This window comes from Narcine bancroftii, chromosome 1, assembly GCF_036971445.1.
Source record: "Narcine bancroftii isolate sNarBan1 chromosome 1, sNarBan1.hap1, whole genome shotgun sequence".
Classification (NCBI taxonomy): domain Eukaryota; kingdom Metazoa; phylum Chordata; class Chondrichthyes; order Torpediniformes; family Narcinidae; genus Narcine; species Narcine bancroftii.
Window position 1 is genome coordinate 160,744,238 of NC_091469.1, and position 21,706 is coordinate 160,765,943.

The window sequence follows — 21,706 nt, forward strand, 5'->3', positions numbered from 1 at the left end:
ACTGGTGAGGCCGCATCGAGTTCTGGTCTCCTTACTTGAAGGATGCACTGGCTTTGGAGGCTGTCCAGAGGAGGTTCACCAGGTTGATTTCAGGGATGAGAGAGTTAGCCAATGAGGAAAGATGGCGTTGTCTGGAATTAAGATGAGAGGGGACCTTATAGGAGCATATAAAATTATGAAAGGCACGGATAAGATTAAGGTAGGCAAGTTGTTTCCATTGGTAGGGGAGACCAGAACTAGGAGACAATAGCCTCAAGTTTCAGGTTAGGAGATTTAGATGGAGATATGGGGAAATGCTTTTCCCAGAGGGTGGTGTGGAATTTGCTGCCCATTGACATTGAGAAGGTGACCTCAGTAAATACATTTAAGACAAGGTTGGATGGATTTCCACATAGTAAGGGATATGGGGAAAAGACATGTAGGTGGAGATCATCAGATCAGCCATAATGGCAGTGAATGGCAGTGAATGGCAGTGCAGGCTCAAAGGGCGGGATGGCCGACTCCTGCTATTTCTTGCTTCCAAGGTTCCTGCAACTTGTAATTAATCCAGCCAGTTTTAACGACCCATGACTGAGACCGATGTCCCTCTGTATACTTTGGAAACCTTCCTCACTGTCTGCAGCTCCAGCTCTCTGAATGCCCTCAGCAAGCTTTATTCAAAGACCACAGAAATTTTCATCCAAGTCATAGAATTGTGACAAACAGTACAGATCCCAATACTGAGCCCTTGTTTTTCAGTCAGGAAAACAAGCCTCCACCTCCAGCCTCTGTTCACCAAGCCAATTTTGGATCCAGCTTGTCAAAGTTTATCATCATCCATTTGTACAAGTACAACCCGATGAAACAGCGTCCTCGATCCTCAGTGTAAAAACATGCAAACACACATACAGACAGAACATAAGCAGTACAGGTACACAATCCTTCATCTGGAATCCTTGGGGCACAGTGTGTTCTGAATTTTAGATTTTTCCAAATTTCAGAAAGCCAGATTTAAGCCCATCCGAATTGTGCTGTCGTATCCACCCCCACCACCTTCCAATCCCGCTGCTGGTCTCCCCCCCCACCCCCGACTCACGCTGCTGGTCCCCCAACTGCCCGACTCGTGCTGCCGGTCTCCCCCCCCCCCCCCACCCCCTTGCCCGCCTGACTCGTGCTGGCGGTCTTTCGCCCACCCGACTCGCGCTGCCGGTCTCTCTCCCCACTTGCCGGATTTTGAAGCTTTCCGGATTTTAGATGTCTGGATAAAAGATTGTGTACCTGTACAGGGAGTCCCTGCATTACAAACAAACTGTCCCCTATTTCGGTCATGCGCATAATGTTCCCTCATGAATGCCCCTTCCAGTATGCAAATCGTTGATGGAAGGAGAGTGTTAACTTTTAATCATGATCTTTTTTCCCTATCTAAACTGTTTTAATTTTTTTTTATAGTACTAAGATAAACATTTGACTAACTAATGCTAAATAAGAACTGTATGTACCTATTTCAACTTATCTATAAATTCAACTTAAAAGATAGACATAGGAACAGAACGTGTTCATAACCCAGGAACTGCCTGTACTTGTATACTGATATAAAAATAAATAATTGATGAATAAATCATCGAGTCAATGAGGGTTTGTATGAGCAGATCAACCATTCAGCGATCTCTCTGCCTGTGGGTAGAAGCTGTTCCTCATCCTGGCGGCGCTGGATCTGATAATCCTGGATCTCTTCCCTGATAGGAGCAGCTAAAATATGTGTGCGGGGTGGAAGGGGTCCTCAACAATTTTGCGTGCCCTCTTTGAGGCCACGATCCCAGTAGATCACCTCGATGGGTGGAAGGAAGACTCCAGTGACTCTCTGCTACTCTTTTCTCTGCCACACTGTGATGCAGCCAGCCCGGATGCTCTCAATAGATTGCTTGCCTAAAATCTCTCAAAGGACTCGCTTCATAACAATTCTGCATGCCTGACATACTGTATATACCCCTCCTTTTCTGATCAAACCTTCAATTTACTTTGTAAACCAAGGTTCCCAACCTAATGTTCTTTGCGTCTTAACCTGACAGAGACAGACTTCTATTTCTGTCCTTACACTATTAAAGTCAGGCCTCTACTCTAAGTCCAACTCCATCCTTTTCCATGGAGACAAGAGACTGCAGACGCTGGAATCTGGAGTGGAAAGAAAACCCGCTGGAGGAACTCAGGGGGTCAAGCAGCATTCATGGGAGAAAAAGAATGGTCAGCGTTTAAGATCGGAATCCTTCATCTACACCCAAAATGGGGACAATTCCACCCCCCCTCCCCCCACTGCCATCAACAGAGTGATGCTGTTCCACCCGCTGACTTCCTCCAGCAGGTTGTCTTTCAGATTTATTGTCAGAGTGCATTACATACAAAAGAGAGAAATGTAAACAAACTGACTGTACAATACAGAAAATAAATATTCATGAATAATGTGTAAAGCAAGAGTCCTCAAGTGAGCCTCTGATCGAGTTTGATCCATATCCTTAGGTGTCTGATGGTGGAGGGACGGCAACTATTCCTGAATGTGGTGGTAGGTGTTTTGTGGCTCTTTCCCAATGGTAGCACCGAGAACAGACCGTAAGCTGGGTGATGTGGATCCTCGGAGATTGCTGCTGCTCTCTGACGCCAGCTTTCCACATGGATCTTCTCGATGGTGGGGAGTTTTGCCTGCGATACACTGGGCTGTGTCCACGACCTTTTGCCGGGCTTTCCGTTCAGAAGTACTGATACCTCCATATCAGGCCATGATGCAGATGGTCAGCACATTTCCCAGCACACATCTGTAGTAGTTTGCCATGATTTCCGTTGGTATACTGAACCAGCGCAAACTCCTGAGGAAGTAGAGGCGTTCACGCGGTTTCTTCATGATGACATTTGAGTGTTGAATCCAGTAACGGTCCTCCAAGTTAGTGACTCCCAGGAATTTGATCCCCCAATGATCACTGGATCGTACAACCCTGGTTCTCCCCTTCTAAAGTCAACAATCAGCTCTTTGGTCTTGGTGAATGCCAAGTTTTCAATCTCCATCCTGTTAGCCGGTGGTTCTCAAACTTTTTTCCACTTCCAGACGGCCTTAGGTAATCCCATACTAAGCAGAGTGCACCTATGGCATCCTATATTAATTGCCAATCTATCCCAAAGCACAGTGAACGATGTAGAAATGTGGAAAACAGATACAAATGATGGAATCAGTAATCACTAGGCTGCAAGAAACAAGCACAAGGTCACGTCCTTTGAAGCCATAACCTACAAATGGGACATCATCTGTGTAACATCTGTACCACTTACTTATTACAACTTAGGAGACTATTCACCTTATGGGTCCAGGTTTCCTTCCAAAAGAGCAATCCCATCATTTCCATTCTCCCTGATTTTTTTGTACAACTTAATTCTCATGTCTTGCAAAACCCATTAGATTTCTTTTGCTATTTATCCACTCTAAGGGTCATTTAATGGAGCACTCAGGGGAACCCCACGAAACCAGGCCCAATAGGGAGAGGACCCCAAGGTGAACCTGGGTTCAAGGAGGTGGGAGTATGAGGCATCATGTGCCGAATTTCAGAGACATCCCCACTGTGACTAGCTCGGAAAATAATTTTAATATTTAATTGGGAATGTATAACATGATGAACCTGTGCTGCCCCACATACACCCACTTAGGAACATAGGAAGTAGGAACAGGAGTCGGCCAAAAATGGCCCATCGAGCCTGCTCCGCCATTCAATACGATCATGGCTGATCTAATTTATGACCTACCTCCACCTACCTGCCTTCTCCCCTTATCCCCTAATTCCTCTATCACCTCATTCGGCCCATCGAGCCTGCTCCGTCATTCAATACGATCATGGCTGATCTAATTTATGACCTAACTCCACCTACCTACCTTCTCCCCATATCCCCTAATTCCTCTATCATGTAAAAATTTATCTAACCAAATTTTAAATATGTTTAATGAGGCAGCTTCAACCACTTCCCTGGTTAGAGAATTCCAAACATTCTCTACTCTCTGGCAAAAACTATTTTTCCTCATCTCTGTCCTAAATCTACTCCCCCGAATCTTGAGACTGTGTCCTCTCGTTTTAGTTTCCCCGGCCAGCTCAAAAAACCTTCCTACATCTATCCTATCCATACCCTTCATAATCCTATATGTTTCTATAAGATCTCCTCTCATTCTTCTGAACTTGAGCGAATACAATCCTAGACGATTTAATCTTTCACCATAAGTCAACCCCTTCATCCCAGGGATCAACCTAGTAAACCTCCTCTGGACCATCTCCAAAGCCAGTATATCCTTCCTCAAATATGGAGACCAGAACTGGACACAGTACTCCAGGTGTGGTCTCACCAGTACCTTATACAGTTGCAACATGACCTCCCTACTCCTGAATTCAATTCCTCTAGCGATGAAAGCCAACATTCCATTTGCCTTCTTAATAACCTGCTGCACCTGCAACCTAACTTTTTGCGATTCATGCACAAGCCCTCCCAAGTCCCTCTGCACAACAGCATGCTGTAGTTTTTCACCCTTTCAATAATATTCAGCTCTTTTATTGTTCTTGCCAAAGTGGATCACCTCACACTTACTAACATTGTACTCCATCTGCCAGACCTTTGCCCACTCATCCAGCTTAACTCGATCCCTCTGCAGACTCTCCACATCCTCATTACAATTTGCTCTTCCACTCAATTTGGTGTCATCCGCAAACTTGGCGACACCACATTTTGTCCCCTCCTCCAAGTCATCAATGTAAATGATGAACAGTTGTGGGCCTAACACTGACCCCTGCGGCACCCCACTGACCACTCTCTGCCAACCTGAAAAACTCCCATTTATCTCGACTCTCTGCCTCCTGTCAGACAACTAATTTTCAATCCAGGCCAATAGACTTCCCCGGACTCCACTTCCCTGTAACTTACTGAGAAGTCTCTTGTGCAGCACCTTATCAAACGCTTTCTGGAAATCCAAATACACAACATCAACCTGTTCCCCTCTATCCACCGCACCCATTACATCCTCAAAGAATCCTAACAAGTTTGTCAAACAAGATCTTCCCTTTCTAAAACCATGCTGCGTCTGCCTGAGTGAACCCTTACGTTCCAAAAGTTTCACTATTTCATCTTTAATGACGGCTTCAAGCATTTTTCCAACTACAGACGTCAAGCTAATTGGCCGATAATTTCCAGTCTTCTGCCTACATCCCTTCTTAAAAAGTGGCGTGACATTTGCTGTCTTCCAGTCTGCCGGGACCTGCCCAGAATCCAAGGAATTTTGGTCTATGACCACCAATGCATCAACTCTAACTTCTGCCATTTCCTTCAGAACCCTTGGATGCATATCATCAGGACCAGGTGATTTGTCTGGCTTTAGTCCTATGGCTACCGGCACCACCTACGGCTCCTAGAACGCTTCCACCAGCATTGTCTCCGCTCCATCCTCAACATCCATTGGAGCGCTTACACCCCTAACGTCGAAGTACTCGAGATGGCAGAGGTCGACAGCATCGAGTCCACGCTTATGAAGATCCAGCTGCGCTGGATGGGTCACGTCTCCAGAATGGAGGACCATCGCCTTCCCAAGATCGTATTATATGGCGAGCTCTCCACTGGCCACCGTGACAGAGGTGCACCAAAGAAAAGGTACAAGGACTGCCTAAAGAAATCTCTTGGTGCCTGCCACATTGACCACCGCCAGTGGGCTGATAACGCCTCAAACCGTGCATCTTGGCGCCTCACAGTTTGGCGGGCAGCAACCTCCTTTGAAGAAGACCGCAGAGCCCACCTCACTGACAAAAGGCAAAGGAGGAAAAACCCAACACCCAACCCCAACCAACCAATTTTCCCTTGCAACCGCTGCAATCGTGTCTGCCTGTCCCGCATCGGACTTGTCAGCCACAAACGAGCCTGCAGCTGACGTGGACTTTTTACCCCCTCCATAAATCTTCGTCCGCGAAGCCAAGCCAAAGAAGAGAAAGAAAGAGTCCTATGGCTCCTAGAACGCTTCTACCAGCGTTGTCTCCGCTCCATCCTCAACATTCATTGGAGCGCTTTCATCCCTAACGTCGAAGTACTCGAGATGGCAGAGGTCGACATCATCGAGTCCACGCTGCTGAAGATCCAGCTGCGCTGGGTGGGTCACGTCTCCAGAATGGAGGACCATCGCCTTCCCAAGATCGTGTTATATGGCGAGCTCTCCACTGGCCACCATGACAGAGGTGCACCAAAGAAAAGGTACAAGGACTGCCTAAAGAAATCTCTTGGTGCCTGCCACATTGACCACCGCCAGTGGGCTGATATCGCCTCAAACCGTGCATCTTGGCGCCTCACAGTTTGGCGGGCAGCAACCTCCTTTGAAGAAGACCGCAGAGCCCACCTCACTGACAAAAGGCAAAGGAGGAAAAACCCAACACCCAACCCCAACCAACCAATTTTCCCCTGCAACCACTGCAACCGTGTCTGCCTGTCCCACATCGGACTTGTCAGCCACAAACGAGCCTGCAGCTGACGTGGACATTTACCCCCTCCATAAATCTTCGTCCGCGAAGCTAAGCCAAAGAAGAAGAGTCCCATTAGTTTCTCCATCACTACTTCCTTTGTAACAACTATTTTATCAAGGCCCTCCCCAACATTCGCATCCTTAACTCCATACTTGGGCATGCTGGACGTGTCTTCCACCTTGAAGACTGACAAAATATTTGTTTAATGCCTCAGCCATTTCCTCATTTTTTGCTCCCAGTTTTCCTTTCTCATCTTCCAAGGGTCCGATGTTAACTCTGGCCACCCTCTTCCGTTTTATATATTTATAATTTTTTTTTCTTTCTGTTTTTATATTTTGTGCCAATTTACTTTCATAATCCTTTTTCCCATTTCTTATGACCCGCTTTGTAACCCCTTGTTGTCTCTTCAAGTTATCCCAATCTTCCAGTTTCCCACTACTCTTTGCAGCTTTGTACACCTGCACCTTCAATTTTATACTCTCCTTTATTTCCTTTGTTAACCACGGTTGATTTTTCCCTCCCTTGCTGCCCTTTTTCCTGACCAGAATATATTTTTATTGAGCATTACCAAGTATTTCTTTGAAAATCTTCCACTGTTCCTCAACTGTTTCATCAATGAGCCTGTGCTCCCAGTCCACTCTGCCCAATTCCTCCCTCATCCTATGGTAGTCACCCCTGTTTAAGCCTAATATATTAGTTTTAGATCTAACTATTTCCCCTTCCATCTGAATGAGAAATTCAATCCTACTATGATCGCTATTTCTCAGTTGCTCTCTGACTATTACATCATTTACTCACCTATCTCATTGCACAACACTAGATCCAGGAGAGCATTTTCTCTTGTGGGTTCCTTAACATGCTGCTCAAGAAAGCTATCGCGGATGTATTCTATGAAGTCCTCTTCCAGACTCCCACGACCAACTTGATTTTCCCAATCTACGTGGAAGTCCCCCAATGACGACTGCCGTATCATTATTACATGCCTCACTTATCTCTCTATTTATTTCCTGTGCCACTAAACTATTGTTATATGGTGGGTGATAGATAACACCCACCACTAATTTTTTCCCTTTGTTATTCTTTATCTCTACCCAAATGGACTCAACATTATGCTCTTTAGATCTTATATCATCCCTCACTACTGCCTGGAGCTCATCTTTGATTAAGAGTGTAACTCCACCTCCCTCACCATCCTGTCTATCTCTTTGAACCATCTGATACCCTTGAAAGTTTAATTCCCATTTAGGGTCACCTTGTGGCCATGTTTCCGTGATGGCGACCCAATCATAGACATGGGTACCGATTTGCGCCTCAAGTTCACTAACCTTATTTCTAATACTACGGGCATTCAGATGAAGTGCCCTTATGCTCTTTGTCCTTTTAATATCTAGTGACTTCTGTAACCTTTTCTTTTGATTTTTCTGCTCACTATTTTTCTTTGTAATTTTCTTAACACCATCATTGACCCGAAAACTCACTGCACCATCTGATTTTTTTTACTTTCTCCTCCCAACATTACTTTTCCTAGTTTACTTTTCCTGGCCATTACTTTATCTTCCCTACCCTTTTCCCTATCACTCTGGTTCCCATACCCCTGCCAAATTAGTTTAAACCTTGCCCCACTGCTGGACCAAACATACTTGCCAAACTGTGGACACCTTTTGGATTTAGGTGCAACCCGTCCCTCTTGTAAAGATCATGCCTTCCCCAAAAGAGATCCCAACGATGCAAGAAGCCAAATCCTTGCCTTGTACACCAGCCCCTCAGCCACACGTTCATTTTCCTTATCCTTACATTCTTTTCATCACTTGCATTTGGAAAGGTAGTAATCCCGAGATCACCACCCTAGCGTTCCTGTCTTTCAGCTTTCATCCCAACTCACTGTAATCCCTTTTCATTACCTCCTCCCTTTTCTTGTCCATGTCATTTGTACCCACATGTACCAAGACATCAGGCTGCTGTCCCTCTCCTCTCAGAATATTTTGGACCCGATTTGTGATATCTCATACCCTTGCACCAGGGAGGCAGCACACCATGCAGGTATACTTATCTGGCTCACAGAACCTCCTGTCTGTACCCCTGACAATGGAGTCCCCAATAACTACTGCATTTCTCCTTTTCCTTTACTTTTGCACCACTCTGCCAGGCTCATTGCCATTGACCGGATGCCCGTGGCCATCTTCTGTCCGGTCATCTCCCTCAACAGAATCCCACACAACATAACTGTTGCTGAGTGGGATAGTCACTGGTGTGCTCTCCGTTTTTCTTGCTTTTTTCTTTCCCCCCCTGTCGGTTTCCCACTTACCTGACACGGGTTCTGGAGTATTTATCACCCTGAAAGTCGAGTCGATTAACTCCTCACTCTCCCTTACAAGCCGCAGGTCATCAATCTGCAACTCCATATCCCTAATTCGCTCCCTTAGTAACTGCATCTCGGTACACCTGGTGCAGATGTGGCCATTTGGGAGGGTGGAGGTCACCCACTGTTCCCACATCTGACACCCAGTACAAAGCACTAACCCTATTGGCATGACTCTGAATACGAAGGCAAATCACTCAGCTTACCTTTTCTCCTTGCCTGCTTTCGCCGAAGCCTGATAAGCCAAAGCCAGGAAGTCTCACTCCTTCACTGCTCCACTCACTCACTGAGCCGCTCCTCGCTGGCCGCTCCCTCCCCTTTCACTCCTTTTATTGGCCCCTTGACCAATTAACCCTGTCACTTTCAGCAAGCTCCTCTAATTCACAGCCGACTCTCTCCAAGCTCCTCCTCCGACTCCCAGCCGAACCAAGTAACCTTCAACCTCCAGCATGTTTTGGAATGGTGGGAGGAAACCGAAGCACCCAGAGGAAACCCACACAGACACGAGGAGAACATACCTTAATCATCAAAAATATTCCCAATAGATACTTTATTGCAAAATCTGAATCAAACTTTCAGAAGAAAAAGAAACACCAATTATAACTGTCTTTCAGCTTTCATCCCAACTCACTGTAATCCCTTTTCATTACCTCCTCCCTTTTCTTGTCCATGTAATTTGTACCCACATGTACCAAGACATCAGGCTGCTCTCCCTCTCCTCTCAGAATATTTTGGACCCGATTTGTGATATCTCATACCCTTGCACCAGGGAGGCAGCAATAATTTCCAATTATAACTTCAGTCAAAATCCTGAAAGGGGACTCTACAAGACCATAAGACACAGAAACTGATATAGGTTATTCAGCCCTTCAAGTCTGCCTCTCCATTTTATCATGAGCTGATCCATTTCCCCACTCAACCCCAATGCCCGGCCTTTTCCCCATAACATCTGATGCCCTGGATAATCAAGAACTTGTCAATCTTTGCCTTAAACACCCCCAATAACCCGGCCTCCACAACTGCCTGTGGCAACAAATTCCACAGATTCACCACCCTCTGGCTGAAGAAATTCCTCTGCATCCCTAAGTGGAAGCCCTTCAAACCTGAATTGTGCCCTCATGTCCTAGACTCTCCCACCATGGGAAACAACCTTTCTATCTCAACTCTGTCCATGCCTATCAACATTTGAAATGATCCACCCTCATTCTCCTAAATTCCACCAAGTTCAGGCCGTGTTGTCAAATGCTCCTTCAGATAATCCTTTCATTCTTGGAAACATCCTATGAACCCTCTCCAACGTCAGCATATCCTTCAACAAGGAGACGAAAACTGCTCACAATACTCCAAGTGTGTTTTGTATATCAAAGTGGTTAGAAAGAAAACTTACACATCTTCATCTTCATCAGAATAACCTTGCAACAACTCCTCTCGATCAATCATCTCCTGGTACTTTTCCAGGTAATCTGAAATCCAAGCAGAAAAAAAATAACTAATTTCCATTTCACCAAGTTGGAATCTTGCTGACAATCCTGTGGAAAAAAATCTGCACATTTCAGCTCGCATTCAACAGGTCTATAAACACTGCAACAATATTCGAACAGGTCTGTTCTGTTGAAAAGTTTTTAAAAAACAGTAATGTTAAAAAGAACACCACAATGGTGGTATATGGAGTCAGAGAGGGATACAGCACAGAATCTTGTAATCTCATTTGCCCACACTTTGAAGGCCCATTTCCTTCTATGCTTGCCTGTTCAAATTTCTTTTAAAAGTGGTGATTGTACCCAACTCCAGCATCTCCTCTGGCAGCCAGTCTCACTCAAGACTGCTGGAGGAACGCCACAGGTTGAGCAACAGGGAGAAAAAAGAATGCTTGGCTCAAAATGTCAACCACCTCCAGTCCATGATTTTCCCTCCACCCGTCTCTTTACCTCTTGTACCTTCTGTCCCTTCATCTTTGCAACCCTTGCCCAGCTTCTTTCTCTCTTTTCAGTTTTTAATCTTAGACTTGATAAAGGGTTTCAACTTGAAACACTGACCGACCATTTCTACCCATTGATGCTGCCTGACTTGTGAGTTCCTTCAGCTATTCTATCTGCTCTATTCATTTTCTCCCACTCATACTGCTCGACGGCAGTTCCACCAGCAGATGGTTGGTTTCCCTTTTAAAACTCCTGCCCTTGTCTTTTGGAGACCTAACCTGGGAAAAAGATTTGAACACCCCAGCCTCCTTCACTCCAGGAAAACAAGTCCAACCTGTTAAAACACTCCCACAACTGAAGTCTCCAGTGCAACTACATGCAACACAGGACAGAACGATTATTCTGCCTGGTCTCACTGACCTGCACCCAGTCCATATTCATCCCATCCATGTATCTGTCCAATTTTTTCTTAAAGGTTAAAATAGAGCCCATATTCACTTCAGCTGGCAGCTCGTTCCACGCTCCCACCACTCTGTTGTGAAGAAGTTCCCCCTACATTTCTCCCCTTTCACTCTTATCCCATGTCCTCTGGTTTATCTCGCCTAATCTCAGTGGACAAAGCCTACTTGCAATTATTTTGTCTATACCCCCACAATTTTAAATTCCTCTATCAAAGCACCCCTCATTCTTCTACGCTCCAAGCAATAAATTCCTCATGTTTAATCTTTCCCTGTAACTCAGTTCCTCAAGACCTGGCAATATCCCAGTAAATCTCTGCACTCTTTCTATGTTATTGACATGCTTCCTGTGGTTTGGAGATCAAAACCTCCAAATTTGGCCTCACCCACGTCTTATACAACTTTATCATAACATCCCAACTCCGATACTCAATACTTTGATTAATGAAGCCAATGTCAAAAGCTCTCTTTGTAACCCTGTCCACCTGTGACGCCACTTTCAGGGAATGTCTCTGTATTCCCAGATCTGTTCTGTCCCCGACCATTCACCGTGTGCATGCCCTACTTTGGTTTGTCCTTCCAAAATGCAAGAGCTCACACTTGTCTGCAGTGAATTCCACCTGCACATTCTCCCTTTAGCATGGCAAGTTGAATTGTGGAACTACTCCAAGTGCTTATCTAACCAGCGATTTGTAAATCTGCAACAGACCGGCCCAATCTTTATATTCCATGCCTTACCCTCTAAAGTCAAGCATGGTGAATGCTTTCTTCACCACCTGATCCACCTATATCGTCATTTTCAGGGCACTATGGGCTCGAACCCCAAGTGTAAATATATATATTATATAAAATAGTTAGCCAATTTAAAATTTGGTTAGATAAATTTTTACATGATAGAGGAATTAGAGGATATGGGGAGAAGGCAGGTAGATGGAGTTAGGTCATAAATTAGATCAGCCATGATCGTATTGAATGGCAGAGCAGGCTCAATGGGCCATTTTTGGCCGACTCCTGTTCCTACTTCCTATGCTCCTATTGGTGATAATAATTGACGGAATGGGAAGGAGAGAAATTCAAGGCCTAGTACCACAATTCTCAAAACTCTGCACCATGTTTCTTTATAGAACTGATGGATTATTTCGCTTTTGGGCTGTGGGCTTCACTCGAGGCAGGGACAACAGTTGTTCTCTAAGTTCAACATCTTTAAAATACAATAATGTGGCATTTTCAACCCCTTTGAGCTATGGCGTCAGCTCAATCTGTGAACCAGGCAACCCAAAACCATAAATCATGTAGATAGAGGGGGTGCCCCACTCCTTTTGCAGTCAAGGATGGGGGGGGGGGAGAAACGGGACAATATCCTTAAGAATCATAGCTAGGGTTAGGATCACCTTGCCCCACAAACAATCAAAAAATTCCTTCATGCACCCCTTCCCCACAAAATGAAAGACATTTTAGGTGGTCATAGATGCTAGAAGACACTAAACTATGAATGTGGCTGGAGTATAGATAAGGTTCATTTACTTTTCAGAATGTGACATTGCTGCCAAGGCCAGCATTTGTGACCCAGCCCTTGAGAAGCCAGCAGTGAGACACCAATTTGAACTGTTCCAGTAAAGAGCTGTTGGGGAGACAGCTCCAAGCTTCAGATGACGGTGAATGAAGGAGCAAGTATGGCGCATGGCTCGGAGGGGATCTACAAGTAACTTGCGTGCTAATGGCCTCTGTTCGGGGCTGCAGTTAGCTGGATGAAAAATGGCAGTACATTTTGATAATGGGATACACTACTGATTTAGGGAATGAATGATCAGGGTAATGGATTGATGCAAATCAAACAGGCTCCTTTATCTTAGGTGGTGTCCAGCAAATTGCCCATTCTTAAAGCTCCACTCATTTGGACACATGGGGAGTATTTCATCACTTGCCAGTCTGGTGCCAAGTAAATGATGGAAAGGTTTTGGAGGTTTAATTGTCACAGTGAGAAGGATTCTTCTGCAAGCTGTCTTACAGATCAACTCTAACATTCATATTACCATGTAAAGTAGCTTAGTGAAAAAAGATCAATTAGTATAAAGGGCAAAATGAGGCACTGTATTGTCTGTGGGTAAAATGTGCCTAAGATAGTTGATGTGTGATTTCACCTCTTGAGCCTTCTACCCGTTGGGAGGAGTGTGTCCAGGATGTGATGGGATTCTTCAGTATATCGGCTGCCTTTCCTTGGGAAATGTAGGTGGAGTCCTAGGAGGAGAGGGTTTCTGTGATGTTCTGAGCTGCATTTACCACCTTCTTCCGGTCTCGAGCAGAGCAGCGAGTCTGCTTTCAATATCACCTGAAGAATCTGTTGAGAGACATGGAGGACTTGCCAAATTTCATTTGTCTTAATAAATTAGAGGCATTGGGTTCTTGACCACAGTCTCAATGTGCTCGTCCGGGTCGGGTCATTTGTTCTCTCCACTTCGGCACCATTAATATGGAAAGGGTTGTGGCTTCTCTCCCCTCTCCGCAATTCAATGATCATCTCCTTTGTCTTAGTGACATTGGGTTGCGGTCTTGGCACCATGCCACTGGACTTTCAATCGCCTTCCGGTATTCCATCTCATCATTATTTTATACTCATAGTCCATAACTGTGGTGTTGTCAGCAAATCTGAAGATTATTGGCCAGTAAGATTTTGCTTCTTGAACATTTTTGGGTGCTTTTTATTGATTTTGACCTGCTGATCACAAACACCTTAACATTTTCCTTTCACGTACTGATTTTCGGATGTAACCTATTTTGTGATTTCCTGTCATAGTTTATGTCTTCTAGTATATTGCCTATGAAGCAAGCTGTTTTGGTCAGTGCAGGTGCTATGTAAATGTTGCCTTGGGCCTGGGCAGGTTTGGTCAGGATAGTTGCAGACAGGCTATAAAAGCAACTCACATATGCAGATGCTGTGCGCTACATTGCTATGGATTGAATGCACATTGATGCTTGTGTTTTTCATGCAAGAGCAGAGTGAGTGTACTTAACAGCAGCATTTATCGTCTTCGAGAAGATTCAATTCAGCAGAAATGTCTCATCAATGTCGCAACAGCTGCGATACATTCTGTTACATGTGGCAAGTATACACTTAATGCCAAATTCAATAAAAGTTCATGTTTCTCCAATTTCCTGTGATGCAGCAAATCTGAAATCTTTAAGGTTCTTTTAAGTACTTTCAAAATTTGCAAGATTAACTAGTTTTTGAACCTAATGTTTACCGTCTCTTTATTATTAGTAGTGTCTGAAGGGAGGAGATTGAATTAATATTTAGTCTAGTGTTTTTCTTTTTAATGTAACATAGGTTTCAGAACTATTTGTAATGCTACAAGAGATTTAGTACTTTATTTTATTGTTATGTACCTATGGAACATTTATTTGATAAAACCAATAAAAAATATTGAAAAAGAAAATGATCTTTATGTTCATCTTGAAGTTGTCTATCATAATCCCCAATTTTCTTTCTGGAAGCAAACCTTCTGAAAATAAAATTAATGAGCAGTCCATTTAGCTGTAAGTGTAGAGGGACTGTCGTTAGATGACGAAGTGGACATCTTTGAGTTCCTGCATTGAGTACAATCATGGAGATGTTGCTGCCCATCTGCAGTGTGTTAGACAGAAAGCAAACGATTAGATGCTGAGGATTAGATCCCAAACTTTGGGGATAAGTTTGCTTGGGACAATGATATTGAAGGCAGAACTGTAGTCTAGAAACAGGTGTCCATAGCACCCAGATGTTCCAGGGCTGATGGGGGAAACCCAAAACAGCATCTACCATGGATGTGTTTGGATGGTAGGCAAATTGAAATGTGTCAAGGCTTGCTGGAAGGCTGGAGTTGATGTGAACCATAACCAGTCTCGATCCTTCTCTTCCAGACATCAAATTAGTGGGGTTGGTCCAGTTGAATTTCTGGACACAGGTGATAGCCAGGATATGAATGGGAATAGCTTTCAAAGATTAGAACCCTCTTGTTGGAGGTCAATGCTTGTCACCTTTCTGGAGCTAATGTTACATGCCACATGCTTCAATATTGTCCAAATCTTGCTCCATACAGAAAGGAGATTGCAAAGGCTTTATAAGACACTGGTGAGGCCTTACTTGGAGAGTAGGGTTCAGTTTAGGAATCCTTATTTAAGAAAGGATGTCTTGTAACTGGATTGGAAGAACTAGGCTAAAGCAGAGCTAATTTTAGAGTCAGGATGTTGTCTGGCCCGAAAGCCTTAAATGCATGTTGTGTTCTTTCAGCGGTTCCTTGATTGCATGTGGGTCAATTCAACTTGACTGAAAACTGGATTCTGGGTACCTCGGGAGGAACCAGGGTTGGATCAAACACTCAAGGCTGCTGAGTGAATGTGACTGCAATCAGCATTCCAGCCCCTGCAATTACTGAGCACAGAGAGGTTCCTCAAAGCAGTTGCCTCCCAGTACTATTCATGAATGGCAGTAAAAAGATAACCCTCCGATGACCAATTTGATTGCTGTCCCAGCAATGTACAGCCTCGATCCAATCCAATGGTGGTGGAATCATTTTGCACCGCCGACTGCATGATGTTTAGGAACCGTGCAATCTCATCGGGCAGATGTGCAGATCAGATGTGATTCTCAGGATGCCTGCTATAGATTTCTGCACCACCTTTCACTTCTCATTGAAACAAATTTGGTGCTCTGATCGACAGCAACATTAGTATGAAGGATATGTTGGCCATGCGGTCATAGATCATGGCAATGTACATTTCAAATGCCGACAATCCAAGGAACCACTATTTGGAGTGGCCAAATGCATACAGAGTTTATCCCATAGTACGACAGAGGGCATCTTTGGAATGGTCCTTCATTTGCACAAGGAGAGTCTTGTGGTCACTTATGCTTGCAAGATTATGCATAGCGAGGGCAGTCAGCATTTTCTACATGGGCTTTAGCAAGCATTTTGGATGGATTTCTACATAGTAGTAGGGGAATTAAGTGACATGGGGAAAAGGCAGGTAGGTGGAGATGAGTCTATCATCAGATCAGCCAGGAGGAGCACATTCAACGGGCCGGATGGCCTATTCCTGCTCCAAATTCCTTATGTTCTTATAAACTCCAGATTAGTAGCTGGTCCAGAAAGTGAGATCACATGGGTCCAGGATGACTAGGAAATAGAGGGTGATGGTGGAGGGCTGCTTCTCAAGTTTGGAGGCCTATGACCAATGGTGTAACAAAGGGATCAGTGTTAGGTCCTCTGCTCTTCATCATGTGTATTCACAAATTTGGATGACAATGAGGTGGAGTGATTAATGAGTTGGAGGATAACACCAGAGTTGGGGAGATGGCCAGTGAAGTCATTTGAGGATTCAGCGGGGTCTATATCAACTGAACGTTTGGGCAAAGGAATGGACAAGTACTTTGGGAATTGAAACTAGGTCAGCCACAGAATTGTAGGGATCTTGGGAGGGCTGCAAACTACATTGTTCCCTGAAAATGGCAACACAGGTGAACAAATTGGTGAAGAAGACACATGGTACGCTTGACCTCATCAGTCGGCACTGAGTTAAGAGTTGGGACATCATGTTACATCTGTACGAGAAGCTGGTGAGAATGAACTAGAATATTGTGTGTAGTTCTGCTTGCCATACTGCAGGAAGGATGTGATTAAGCTCAAGGGAGTGCAGAAGAACGTTCGCAATGATGTTGCTTGGATTGACGTGATTGAGTTATAAAGAGCAAATTGAATTGGCTGGGACTACTTTTGCTGAAATGATGGAAGCTGAAAGGTGATGTTTTAGAGGTTTCTAACATCTTGAAAGCCATAGATGAGATGGTTCACCAGATTTTTCCACAGTGTAAGGGAGCCTCAGCTTGTGGACTTGAGAAGTTGGGTTTTCTACGTAGAGGGTGATGGGCATGAGGGGGCAGCTACAATTGCAGCATTTAAAACACATCTAACAGATACATGGATTGGGAAGTGGGCTGAACCTATGCAAATGAGACTACTTCATGAAGACAATTTGACTGGCATGGACAAGATGGGTCTGCTTTCACGCTGTACAACTCTGGCCAGGCTATCACACACAAGGATTTTGATGGAGGAATCAAGTTCATCAACTGAAAGGTACAACTCCTCGGAGGACTACTACGCCGGATGGCGGCTTGCTTCGCCGGGACATCTGTCTCAATTCAGACATCATGAAGTGCATTCTGCTGGTAAATCGGGCTGTCCCCTAATTTGGGGCCCAGCTTGACTATTCCTCCCGATTGTATCCTGTCTGGTGCTCACTGAGGGCAAGAGACATTTGTGCATTTTCAAAGTGAATGCAGACCAAATTTGTCAAGGACAACGGTTCACCTCCCCTGGAAGGGGATAATCTGGTAGCTTCTGCGCTCAGAACTGTGATGAGAAAGGACTGTTCAGTGTTGGGGATGCATGACCTCATGTTGGTCCATTTCTGACTGAAGGACACTCCAACAGTCCAATTTCCCATTAAAACATCAGCTCCCCTTCCATCAACTTTACACTGCCTACCTTCATGTTCAGTTTAGAAAGATTCCTCAAGTTTATGGCAACTAGGAAGTCATTCTGAACAACCAGTCCTGTTCAGTGGGTTCAAGAGTCACATTTCTGTGCAAACCAAGCAAGCTCCGAAGAGTACAGCATGACTCACTGAAGTTCAGAACCTGGCCCAGGACTATAAAACATCCTTTCTCACAGCCCAATTCCTTTGGTAATTTGAAGTAAAAGGGAATAATCAGTAAATTTTAAAAAATATAATTGACTGGCTGACACTAAAAGACTAACCTGGGTCTGCTGGAGTGAGAGGGATACCCTCTGCTGAATAAAATACAGGCTCATTCTGAAAATTAAAACATAGTAAAATGTTACTCAATGCTAACGATGTTACACAAGACTAGTTTAGCATTAGTTCCTTTATCAGGTTAACTCAGCAGCAGATCCGTGGTCACAGGTTAGTTGTGTTTCAGTGATTGGGATAAATGTAGAGATTGGAGAAAATCAAAGAGATCGCACTGGGTTATCAATCTACAACTGGGTCCATGACTGCTCCGGTGAAGTTGAGTGGTAACTCCTCTACACATAATGAAACTGAAATCAGCCTGGGGGTTTTGGGAGGGGTGCAGAAAACAAGAGGCGCACCAGCCCTCACCACTGACCTTGGAAATGGCCGAGAAGGCAGACCGCCATTTCCTGCAGAAACCACAAGCTAACCAGAATCCAAAGTCTAGGAAGGTGGTAACGAGGGACTTCAAGAGGAAATAGAAAGTGGGATTGAGCGAAGTTGACGTGGATTTACACCAGGAACGTCGTGAATGAGTGACAAATGTGTTTTGAGGTTGTAAATTACAAAATCCAGCGCTGCCTTTAAGTTCTCCCTGTGACCTGCGTGGGTTTTCCCCAGGTGCTCCGGTTTCCTCCCACCCTACAAAACATAGGATTGAAGATTAATTTGGGTGTAAATGGGCAGTATGGGCTTAAGTGGCCGGAATCGGCTTCAACTGTGCTGTAAATAAAATTAAATAAAAATAATGAGAGAAACAATGGATATGGAGATCTTTGCCACATGAGGTATTTTAAATAAAATTAAAGGGTAGGGGATTGAGCGCAATAGAATGGTATGGATTGAGGATAGGTTAATGAGAATAAATGGATCATTTTCACTCTGAAACTGTGAGGGGGGATGGGACGGCAGCAGGGGCTGATCGTGAGACCCCAGCTGTTCCAAACCTCCGATGATTTAGAGGGGATCAAGTGCAATAGAACCGGGTTTGCCAAATTGGGCAAGTGAGATACAGAGAGGCGCCAAGAAGCTAAAGTCCGCAAATGAACAAAAACATAGCTGGTGCAATGTGCTGCGAGCAAATGCAAGGTCACCATCCAACTTGAATGTTGAGGAAAAAAAAGAAGCCATCTTTCTAAATGCACAGAAATTGAAAAGGGGTGGTGTTCGGAGGGCCCAAGCTATTTTTGCACATGAATCATAAAAGTGCAGGTATTTAAAAAGGCAAATGATATGAAGGGTTTACAGCAAGTTTGGACTAAAGGAGAAAAAAGTATTGAACTGCAAGGAGCCCAGGTGCAACCACATCAGGGATACTGCCTGGAAGCGTGGTCTGCCATCCTAACAAGAATATACCTGAGATAGATGCAGTGCCACAAAGTTTAACTAGACTGATGAGGGATATATCCCATTACACAAGATTAAGCAGATTAGAGTTACGTTAGGGTCATTTGAGAAGAATGAGGGACAATCTAATTGAAAAGTACAAAATCAGTTGGCTGAATCACTTGGATGACAAAAATGGGTTTGCAACACCGCGGGGTATGAAATCCTTCTTCCCCTATACATTTGTGGACATAGTATTTGCATAGACGAGGTTTATATTTCCACAAAAACAAGCCTGTCCTTCTGCCTAATTCCAATGCAAACATTCCTAAACCAAGAAAACTTGGAACCCTTTGAAGTTACCAAGTGTGATCTAAAACTACTTCAGAAAGGAAAAAGATTAAATGATTAATTGTACTCTCACATGTGGAGAAACAGAGAAACTGTGAGCATTGTCGACGGCAGGATAACTATTGGTTCAAGGCCCACTGCAGAACCTCACCATGTGTTGTGTCAATAACGTGAATATTTGGGATGGTGATAAACACCTCAAGCTCTTGCCAAATTACTTCTTTTGGCCATTTACAAAGCAGACCATCAAAGATTTAACCAAATTACTCGGTCTCCTGAAACTAATACACCTGCAAGTCTGAATTTTAAAAGTTGACTAACTGATTAAAAACACAAAAGGGCTTAAGAAACTCTGCAGGTCACGCAGTTATCACCTATGAAGAATGAATGGGGGCCCCATAATAGAAGCCTTCTGAATGTTGAAAGGCCTGGATAGAGTAGATGTGGCAAAGTCATTTCCCATGGTAGAGGAGTCAAGGACAAGAGGACCCAACTTCAGGATCGAAGGGCGCTCATTTAAAACAGATGTGTAGGGATTTCTTCAGCCAGTGATGAACCTCTGGAATGAGCTACCATAGGCGGCTACGGAGGCCAGGTCATTGGGTGTATTTAAGGCAAAGATTGATAGCTATCTGAATAGATGGGATACCAAAGTTTATGGGGAGAAGACAGGGGAGTGGGGCTGAAGGGGAGAATGGATCAGCTCATGACGGAATGGCGGAACGGACTTCATAGGCTAAATGGCTACCTCTGCTCCTACATCTTATAGTCTTATATATAACGAATGTTTCTGGCCTGAGCCCTGATTCTGTAGCCCACCGAGGAGTCATGGTCTGAAACATCACAGAATGTGGACTACTCACCTTGATGGGGCACCAGCGACCAGGATTCAAATCCAGTGCTGCCTGTAAGAAGTTTGCATGTTCTTCTCGTGACCTGCATAAGTTATGCCCGGTGCTCCAGTTTCCTCCCAGCCTCCAAAATGTTCCGGAGGTTAATTGGGTGCAATGGAGCGCCACAGGTTTCAACGGCCAGAAATGGTTTCCACCGTGCAATTAATGAAATTTAACATTTGACAGCTTTGACAATAGGTCAACCAATGTCAACAGGTGTAGATGTGTTAACCGATCAGCTCTGACTCTGCGTAGCCCAGGGTCTCAAAGTATTCGAACCCCACTGCTATAATAGCAATCGGAAGCGAGCTGCACCGTCAGAGGCGTTGTCTCTGCAATGAGAAGGATCTTTCTCCATTGTCCTGGCCAATAGTTAACAGACAGATCATTCATCTCCATAATCGGGGACAGGTAAAGAGCCATAGGTTCAACCAATCACAGCCAGCTCAAGGGCTGTCTTGTGCATTCAGTTTTATACATGCACACACACATTTCAATCTGAATGTCAATGCATTTTAGTTGACTTCTCGTGAAGAGCTGTGGAAGGCTATGAAAGTTGCCGCAGAAATCCAAGGATTTGAGTGTGACTTAACATTTGGTTCATTTCAGTTGTGAAACATACCCAATACTGAAAACAAAGATGCAACAGTCCTTACCATATAATAATTTGGATCATTTTCAGGTGTGGCTTCATTATATGTAGCTGCTGTTTGAACACGACCCCAGTTACTGGACCGCAACTCCAGCAGCTTCAACAGCATCTGCTTGACGTCTCTGAAAAGAGTTCAGATCGGAAAGTAAATCAGTGCTGACAACCCGGTCATGACTTCAACAGTCCCTGGAGATTAAAGGTCTCAGCCCTGCTAAGAAACAAATGCAAATGATTCAACTAGAAAAATATGACCTTTTGGGGCAGCACAGTTAGCGCAACAGCGTAACAGCGTCAGCGACCGGGGTTCGAATCTGATGCTGTCTGTAAATTGTTTCTATGTTCTCCCTGTGTCTGTGTGACTTTCCTCCCAATGTTCAAAATGTACCAGGGTGATTTATTGGGTGGTACGGGCTTATGGGCTGAAAGGGCCAGTTACCGTGCTGTATGTCCAAATTT

General features: G+C 44.4%; 1 protein-coding gene across 2 annotated transcripts in view; it reads right to left on the reverse strand.

The window, feature by feature from the left end:
- The window catches only part of paip1 (poly(A) binding protein interacting protein 1), a 79,233-nt gene that overhangs the window by 6,445 nt on the left and 51,082 nt on the right, over positions 1–21,706 (reverse strand). For both annotated transcript variants that reach the window (XM_069883672.1, XM_069883666.1), the window contains 3 exons: positions 21,255–21,372; positions 18,034–18,088; positions 10,247–10,322 (listed from right to left, as the gene is read on the reverse strand). In XM_069883672.1, the coding sequence (XP_069739773.1) occupies positions 10,247–10,322; positions 18,034–18,088; positions 21,255–21,372 (249 nt within the window). The remainder of the gene's footprint in view (positions 1–10,246; positions 10,323–18,033; positions 18,089–21,254; positions 21,373–21,706) is intronic.